The 8,850-nt window shown below is 46.6% G+C and overlaps 1 protein-coding gene across 1 annotated transcript; it reads left to right on the top strand.

Annotated features, from left to right (window-relative positions):
• Nucleotides 1-3,988: 3,988 nt before the first annotated feature.
• LOC105982418 (splicing factor 3A subunit 2-like) lies at nt 3,989-5,055 on the top strand. The gene is made up of 2 exons (XM_013012043.1): nt 3,989-4,048; nt 4,297-5,055. The coding sequence occupies exons 1-2, from the start codon at nt 3,989-3,991 to the stop codon at nt 5,053-5,055; spliced, it is 819 nt and encodes a 272-aa protein (XP_012867497.1).
• The last annotated feature ends 3,795 nt before the right edge of the window (nt 5,056-8,850 follow it).

Raw genomic sequence — 8,850 nt, 5'->3', positions numbered from 1 at the left:
AAGTGGCGCTGTGGCTCAAGTGGTAGAGCGCTAGCCTTGAGCTGAAGAGCTGAGGGACAGCGCCCAGGCCCAGAGTTCAGGCCCCACAACCGGACCCCCCAAAAAAATACTCTTTCTGAAGATCAGTACTGAGTCACCATTTCCACAATTAGAATTCTAACCCTAAGCTAGAAATGAACAGCTGGCCAAGCCTCGGTTCAATTAAGGGACAAGGCAGACAGTCCGAGGGTGATGGAAAGGCACTGCCCTCCACAACTATTTCTATCCGCCGGCCTTCTGCTCTCTGTATGCCCTCCCTCCTCCTTTCCCTACTGGGTCCTCTCCTTCCATCTCTCAGCTGCCAAATGGCACTGTAAGGGAGTTCGGTGAAAGACCTATGAATCCCTTTGAATTGCTCTCTATGAAAGAAGTTTTGGCTCTTCAAATAAAATGGAACTTTACTAGTACCCTACTTTCTAAGGAATGGCTTAGGGCAAGTGGGAAGATCCTGGGGTGATTTAACATACTAGTATTCTAAGCAGGCTTTCAGCATGTCAAAAACAACAAACCCAGACAGATGTTAGTGGCTCATGCCTGTAACACGAGCTACTCAGAAGGCTGAAACCTGAGGACTGAGGTTCAAAGCTAGCCTGGGCAGAAAAGTCTATGAGACTTTTATCTTCAATGAACCACCCAAAAGCCAGAAGTAGAGCTGTGGCTCAAGTGGTAGAGCACCAACCTTGAGCAAAAAAGCCAAGTGAGAGCAGAAGGCCCTAAATTCAAGCCCCAGTACTGGTGTGTGTGTGCATGCATGCACGTGCATGTACACACACACACACACACAAATAAACAGCAACAGCAAAAACAAAGTCAGGAAATCTGAACACATTTTTTTAGTAATGATCTCATAAACACAGTTAAAAGGTAGCATTTCTAGATAGCCCCCAAATGACTCCATTCAGGAATCTTATTGACCATGGAAGAAATATGGGCACTGGGACAACCTTAGAAGTGTTCTAGCTTATCTTCCCTTTTTTTACAGTCTGGGAAATGGAAGCCCAGAGAGGGTACTGAGATCCTCCCAAGGCTGCACAGCTCACAGTGCCCCAATTAGCAAGGAAACCGATCATTTTTCACTTACTTCCCACTTCCAGCTTTCTTTCCCTATGGCTCCATGGAGCTATGTACTGGGCCAACTGTTTAGGTTACTTTCTTCCATTCTAGCCTACTAGAAACACATGCTAGAAACACAGGTGACAGTACTTATAAGTTTTACTATTCCATGAGAATCTTAGAGGGGTCCTTATACCTTTTATAAAACTTCTTAAATATGAACCAATGAGCTCATCCATCACATAGATTAGAAAGTACTTTTAAAGTAAGTACAGGTATTTTCATGTGTGTGTATGCCAGCAACATGGTTTGAACTCAAGGCCTTTCACTCTTAATTGGCTTTATTTGTTCACAGCTGGTGTTCTAAAACTTGAGCTATGCCTCCAGTCTGTCATTTTGATGATATCAGAGTCTAGGGGACTTTTCTATTCCAAGCTGGCTTCCAACCTGAGTCTTCTTTCAGTTTTCAGCTTCCTGGGCAGCTGGCATTATTGGCATGAGTCACAGGTACCTCGCTCCAAGTTGAGACTTTTTTCCCCCGCTCTTACTAGGTAAACAACACCCCACAACTTGATAATGATGGCATTTTATTATTCCATCTATGCCACAGACATAAGCTATAGGTTAAATGTCTTCAAATTTATTACAGAAAAGATAATATATATATATATATATATATATATATATATAACTCAATTTTCTCACTCAAATTTATTTCTACTAATGTATAACCAGAACTCTCATCTAGGTTCTGAGGGGGAAAAATAATTTATTTTTAAACCTAATGGGAAATGGAATTTCATGAATAAGTGAGCAATAATTTGTGGAGGCAATGATGAACTGAGTAGAAAAAATTAGTGATTAAAAATACTTAGTACCACTAGTTTGTTAACATAAATTTTAAAAGCCGCAAAGTCTTCAAATTAATAAACAATTTTCTAGAGTGCAGGAACTAGTCATATCAACCATTACCAAACCATACTTCTGGATATGTAATGGGGTTTTTATTTTAATTTCTTTTGAAGTTTTTGTGTGCTGGTACTGGGGCTTGAACTTCTGGCCTCATACTCTAGCTTTTTCTGCTCGAGGCTGTCCCTTGTAGATAAAGAATCTCACAGACTTTTCTACTCAGGCTGGCTTCAAACTCATACCCAGCTTATATAGTACAATTTTTAAAAGCAGGCAGTAGTTACTATGAGGGAGAATCTTTTACAACTTTAAAATGAAAACTAAACTGAAACATTATTATTCTTTCATTGCCTAAACATTATACTGAAATTGCAAAAATCATACAGTTTTTATATAGATAAATGTGTTCATACAGTCATCTGTACAGTGAGCGTTTATTAAACATTTGTATTTGTGTGTGTGTGTGTGTGTGTATGTGACATTGTGTTGTGCACTGTAAATGTTCAAGTAGTTACAGTAAGGCCCCTAGCCTCAGAGGACCAATTTGTACTGGATAAGAGAAGCAGATTTGTGACAAATAGGTCAAAATACAAGTATGCTGCTTAGAAAGTTAAAGAGAGACTCCACATTAGTAAACTACAACTAAGGTTGGCTGGGTCTCCTCACACCCAGATCCTACAAACCAGGCTTTCTGTATGGACTAAAAGACCTCTCAGAGGCCTTTCAGTTTTTTGGAATGTCCTGATATCATTTTAACTTATTGCAAAGACTACTTAATGTAGGGAAGACTTCTCTCCCTCCCTCCCTCCCTCCCTCCCTCCCTTCCTTTGTTCCTTCCTTCCATCCTTCCTGTGCCAGTATACTAGGGCTTTAACTCAGAGCCTATATTCCTGCTTAACTTTTCCACTCAAGGATGGTGCTCTACCATTTGAGCCACACCTCCAGTTCCAGCTTTCTGGTAGAGATAAGTGTCTCACAGACTTTTTGGCCCTACATGGTTTCAGTCTGGAGGCTCAGATCTCAGCCTCCTGAGTAGCTAGGATTTCAGGCATGAGCCACCAGCAGTCAATTATTGTTTGAATTTTTCATATGAATGAGGTGGTCCCTATGAGACCTACTGTATAAAAGTTACCATAAGAAAAAAAAACCCACTAACTTAAAAGTATCATTTGAGGAAATTGGGTGTGTTCTTTTTCTTACTGGTAAAGAATGAAATATTACCATCATTTTAAGACCACTGTTAGCCATGGACTGGTGAACAGACAGCTCTGTCCAATACATCGCCCTGGCATAGCTTTGTGAATTACTACAGGAACACGTGCACTGCCCTTATTCCATGCTTATCTCAACAGAAACCCAACTGCTGAACCAGTAGAATTTGTGCCAAATTAGCTGATGTTTACTTTGAACACACAGGCATTGGAAAAATGAATCCCCTCTTTTTCCTCTTTAATCTCTTAATGTTTGTCTTGCAATGCATTTTATCTTAGTGTGGATGGGCTTGCAACAGCAAGTCACCATGGTTGTGAGTTTTTAGGTGAGAGCCAGGGCATAATTCACTTCTCAGCTGTTTGTGCCATCTTTGCTAAATAGCCTATTTTGGAGACACCTTGATTAAAACAAAGGGTTCCAGTCACACATTTTCACGAACCACGAGCTCCGCATAATAGGATGAATCCTGACCACTAGTGCGCGGAGCAGACAGCAAACGGATCACTTCGTCCCCAGTTTCCTGACTCTTAAAAGAAGAATCACTATAGAAGGTAGCTCAGAGTTTCTCATTCTGTGCGAATGAGGATTCTGTGCGAATCCTTCGCACAGACACATCCTCTCCAGAATACCGATCAAGAAGTCATGACGATCGTGGCACCAAGAACTAAAAACGACTTCCTCTAAAAGAAAAGAAAAAAATTTAAAAAGTTTCTAAACCAACACTCTTTGTGCCCCCGGGCGATGCTAAAGCCAGCGCCCTGGCACTGCACCGGCCATGGCGGCGACGGCGGCTGCAGCCTCGCAGGTGGTTTCGATAGTGCATCGGGTCCCTGCCGTTCGGGGCTGGCCCCAGCTCCTCAGCCTAGAGCCATGACCTCCCCATGAAGAAACAAGTGTACGCCAGCTTTGGCCAGCCAGTCCAGAAGAGCGCGCGCCCCACCGGCGCCTTGGGCAGCACAGACACCGAAGGTCAACTGTTCCCCAAGTTTCCAGCAAAGTTTACCCCAAGGCTGGCTCCCCCCGCCCCGATTCTGGGGCTCCCCACAACTCCTCGAAGAAGCCCCACAGCCGCCCCCCCCCCAGGAAGACTCCGATCCCGCGTGTCACCCGCCTGGCCCAGAGCTTCCCAGGATCCCCGCGCCCGCCGTGGCGCGCACAGCCCGCCTTACCCCGCTCTGCCGCGGCGGCCACCCCGGCGCTGCTCCCCGCGGGGCTCCCGGCTGCTCTGAACCACGACTCCTCTCACCCGTGCGCCGCCGCTTCACGCGTGCGCCCCGCGCCGGCGCCTGGCCTCCCCGCCCCGGCCGCCATCCCCGCCACCCCAGCACGCGCCGAGCTCCGCACCCCCAGCCGCAGCCCCGGCTCCGGCGCCACGCCCCCCGACGCCGCCGCCTCACCTCCGGCCCGCCGCGGGGGCGGTGCCACCACCGGCGCGCCCCACGCCGGCGTTGGTGGCCTCGCCTGGCGCACGCACCCTGCCGCGCGCTCGCTCCCGCACCCCTGCAGCCCACCTTGCAATCACTGCGCAGCCTGAACTTGCATCCTCCGCCCCTCACCTCACCCCCACCGCGCCCCTGCGCCCCTCACCGGCACCCTGCGCTTCCATTCCCGCACCCCACCTTGCACCTGCATGCCACCCCTGCACCCCTCAACTCACCTCCATCCCGCGCCCCACCTGCATCCTACACCGCCACCGTGCACCTGCACCTGATCTCCCCCACCCCTGCCCTCGGACCCCCGACTGCCCACTGGGGACGTGGAGCCTGGACGAAAGTCTCCCACCACCCCCACCCGCGCGCTGGGTGCCGTTGGGGGAGCTGGGAGCCGCGCGCAGCTGCCTGAGACCCCGCGGGCCCAGCGGGCGGGGTGTGGGTGGAGGGCCTGGCCCGGCCTGCGTGGGACGTGGACGGCTTCGCCGGCGGTGGGGGCGGCCCAGCCAAGGTCCAGGCTCAACCTGGGCAGAAGTTCTCAGCTGAAGGAGAGCCGGCGAGCGCGGTGCGCGGAGGGGGCGCCCCAGCGACAGGAGCTATAAATAGTGGGGCGAGCCTGGGTCCTGTCACACACACTTAATTTAGCGAGCAGGCAGACCAATTCTCATTTTTAAAAAGTAACTTGTTCCAGGGCGCTTGAGATTTGGCCAGGCTCAAGATGCTGGGGACGTGTGTCCCCGTGGGCCACGGGCCGCCCGCTCCAAGCTCCAACTGTCCTGGGGACCGAATGCCAGTGCGTGGCCTCACCTGCTGAGGCTTTCGTCTCTGAAACCGCAGGATTGGATTTACTTAAAAGGGTCTAGCTGGGGCGTGGCGGAGAATGGGATATTTAATAAACAGTCAAATTTAAGGCGGGTGCCCGCGGCTCATGCCTGTAATCCTAGCTACTTGGGAAGCTGGGATCTGAGGATCGCGGTTCAAAGCCAGCCCGGGTAGGAAAGTCCACGAGACTATCTCCAATGAACCAGACTATCTCCAATGAACCACCTGAAAACTGGAAGTGGTGCTGTGGCTCAAGTGGTAGAGCACTAGCCTTGAATTGAAGAGCGCAGGGACAGCGCCCAGGCCCAGAGTTCACCCAGTTAAATGCCAGTGCTCTTTCTAATGGCTGAAACTGATCTCAAAATAATCCTTATGAGTAATACATGCATTTTATAAATGGGGCAAAATTTGACTTTGTTTTTTCCCCCCAGTCTCCATAAGGAGCCGCACTTAGAGCAATGCACTTGCTCTACAAAACCAGCTTATTTTGTTGAGATCTTTCTTGGATTTCAGGTTTTTCCAAAAAGAAATCAGAGTGTGAAGGCATAAAGTGTCTTTTTCCTTTTGCAAGTTAGAGGAATATGTAATATGTAGTGTTTATGTGACCTTAGGTTTTATGTGTGTGTATGTTTGTTGATGGTTAATTGGCGATAAGAATCTAAGACTTTCTTGCTTGGAGTTGGCTTCAAACAGATCTATAGATTTCACCCTCCTGAGAAGCTAAGATTACAGACATGAGCCACCAGTGCCCAGCTTAGATAGCCTAGACTTAGTTTTTTTTATAAATTGTGAAATATCATAGAAGCTTTTTTTTTTGTCGGTCGTGGGACTTGAACTCTGGGCCTGCGCGCTGTCCTGGCACTCTTCAGCTCAAGGCCAGTGCTCTACCGCTTGAGCCACAGCACCACTTCCGGTTTTCTCGTTGTTTACTGGAGATGAGTCTCACGGAGTTTCCTACCCGGGCTGGCTTTGAACCGCATTCCTCAGATCTCAGCCTACTGAGTAGGATTACAGGCGTGAGCCACCAGCGCCCGACTAGCTTTTTTTTTTTTGGTTCATTGTGGGACTTGAACTCAGGGCCTGGGTGCTGTCCCTGAGCTCTTCAGCTCAAGGCTAGTGCTCTACCACTTGAGCCACAGTGCCACTTCCAGTTTTCTGGTGGTTAATTGGAGATAAGAGTCTCATGGACTTTCCTGCCCAGGCTGGCTTTGAACAGCAATCCTCAGATCTCAGCTTCCTGAGTAGCTAGGATTACATGTGAGAACCACTGGCACCTGGTTTATGGAAGGTTTTAAATAATACTTAACTCTGGCTGGGAATGTGGCTTAGTGGTAGAGTGCTTTCCTCACATGTATGAAGCCCTGGATTCAATTCCTCAGCACCACATAAACAGAAAAGGCCAGAAGTGGTGCTGTGGCTCAAGTGGTAGCCTTGAGCATAGAGAGGCTCAAGGACCAGGACTGGCAAAAAGAAAACAACATATGCACACACACACACACACGCACACACACACACGCACACACACACACACACACACACAACTTGAGTTTCTATTCTCTGAGAAGCACAAAATAGTTTCTATTTACTTTTCTCCACAAGTATGGGCATTTCTTTTTTTAATGTTATTTTCTTGTAAAGATGCTGTACAGAGAGGCTACAGTTACAATGGGCATTTCTTAATACTTGTAGTGAAACATTGTCTTTTATTATTAACAGTGGAAATATAAAGCACCAGTGGCTCACACCTGTAATTCTAGATATTCAGGAGGCTGAGATCTGAGGATTAAGGTTTGAAGCAGCTAGGGCAAGAAAGTTTGTGAAACTCTTACCTCCAATTAACCACCAAAAAGCTGGAAGTAGATCTGGGGCTCAAGTGGTAGAGCACCAGCTTTGAGAAGAAAAAGCTGAAGGACAAGGCTCATGCCCTGAACTCAATCCCTAGGACAAGCACAAAAAAAGAAAGAAAGAGGGCTGGGAAGATGGCTCAGTGGTAGAGCGCTTGCATTGCATACATGAGGCCCTGGGTTCGATTCCTAAAAAAAAGCTGGAAGTGGCGCTGTGGCTCAAGTGGTAGAGCACTAGCCTTGAGCTGAAGAGCTGAGGGACAGCGCCCAGGCCCAGAGTTCAGGACCCATGACAGGACCCCCCCCCCAAATAAAAAAGGAAAGAAAGAAAATATAATATTGCAATGATTCTCAACTTTTTACTTAAAATGATGTTATGTAGCTAAAACATTTGTTCACCATCTTCATAGCATTATTCAATAGAAACCCAAATGTCTGAGGGATAGATATAGAAAATGGGATGTAGAGCTGGGAATGTGGCTTAGTGATCGAATGCTCGCCTAGCACGTATGAAGCCCTGGGTTCGATTCCTCAGTACCGCATAAAGGCCAGAAGTCGGGCTGTGGCTCAAGTGGTAGAATGCTAGCCTTGAGCAAAAGCAGCTCTGGGACAGTGCCCAGGCCCTGAGTTCAAGCCCCAGGACTGGCAAAAAAAAAAAAAGAAAAGAAAGAAAAGAAAATGGGGTGTACACATATAGTACAATGTTATTTTTGTCTTAAAATGAGGAAATTCTAGCATGATGTCAGTGGTTCATGCCTGTAATCCTAACTACTCAGGAGACTGAGATCTGAGGATCACAGTTCAAAACCAGCTCAGGCAACGTCCATGAGACTCTTATCTCCAAGTAACCACCAAAAACCCAGAAGTGGGGTTATGACTCAAGTGATAGAATGCCAGCCTTGAACAAAGTAAGCCAAGTGAGAGTGCAAAGCCCTGAGTTCAAGCCCCACGACTGGAACAAAACAAAAGCAATACAACAAGAACTGTATACTTAAAATGGTGAAATTAGTCAATTAAGTTATGTCTATTTTACAATTTTATATGATCTTGTGTAAATAACAAAATTAAGATGGTGGTTCCTTATTCCCATTACATATTTTGTAGGTAGACAAGGTGTTAGATGTGTGATTCAAATTTTAGTTGTAATGGTGGTTTGCTTCTCATTTCGTTTCAAGAAAGATTGTATGGAAGATAATTTCAGGAGGAAATAACATATATAGGTGCATATACACATAAGCTAAATTACAGCAATAGATAGATCCCATTTCTACGTTCTAATAACATTTGTATCAAAGAAAGCACATTTATTTAAACTTCTTAGCTCAGACTGCCTGGATACCAAGAGACCTTTCTCTCTCTCACTTTTCCCATTTGATATAAGATATGCTTGCCATGGCTGCCATCTAGTGGTCATATCACAAACTGCTTCCAAGGCCTGAGAAACTGAATGACTTTTTGTGCTTTGCATAAGCACAAATATTTGTATAACCACAAACATTTGTTACCATATTTAATATAACATCAAATTTGTTAATATTTGT

The sequence above is a fragment of the Dipodomys ordii genome, unplaced genomic scaffold, assembly GCF_000151885.1.
Source record: "Dipodomys ordii isolate 6190 unplaced genomic scaffold, Dord_2.0 Scaffold1, whole genome shotgun sequence".
Classification (NCBI taxonomy): domain Eukaryota; kingdom Metazoa; phylum Chordata; class Mammalia; order Rodentia; family Heteromyidae; genus Dipodomys; species Dipodomys ordii.
Note: the sequence above shows the minus strand (reverse complement) of the source record. Positions and strands in the feature narration are given on the sequence as shown.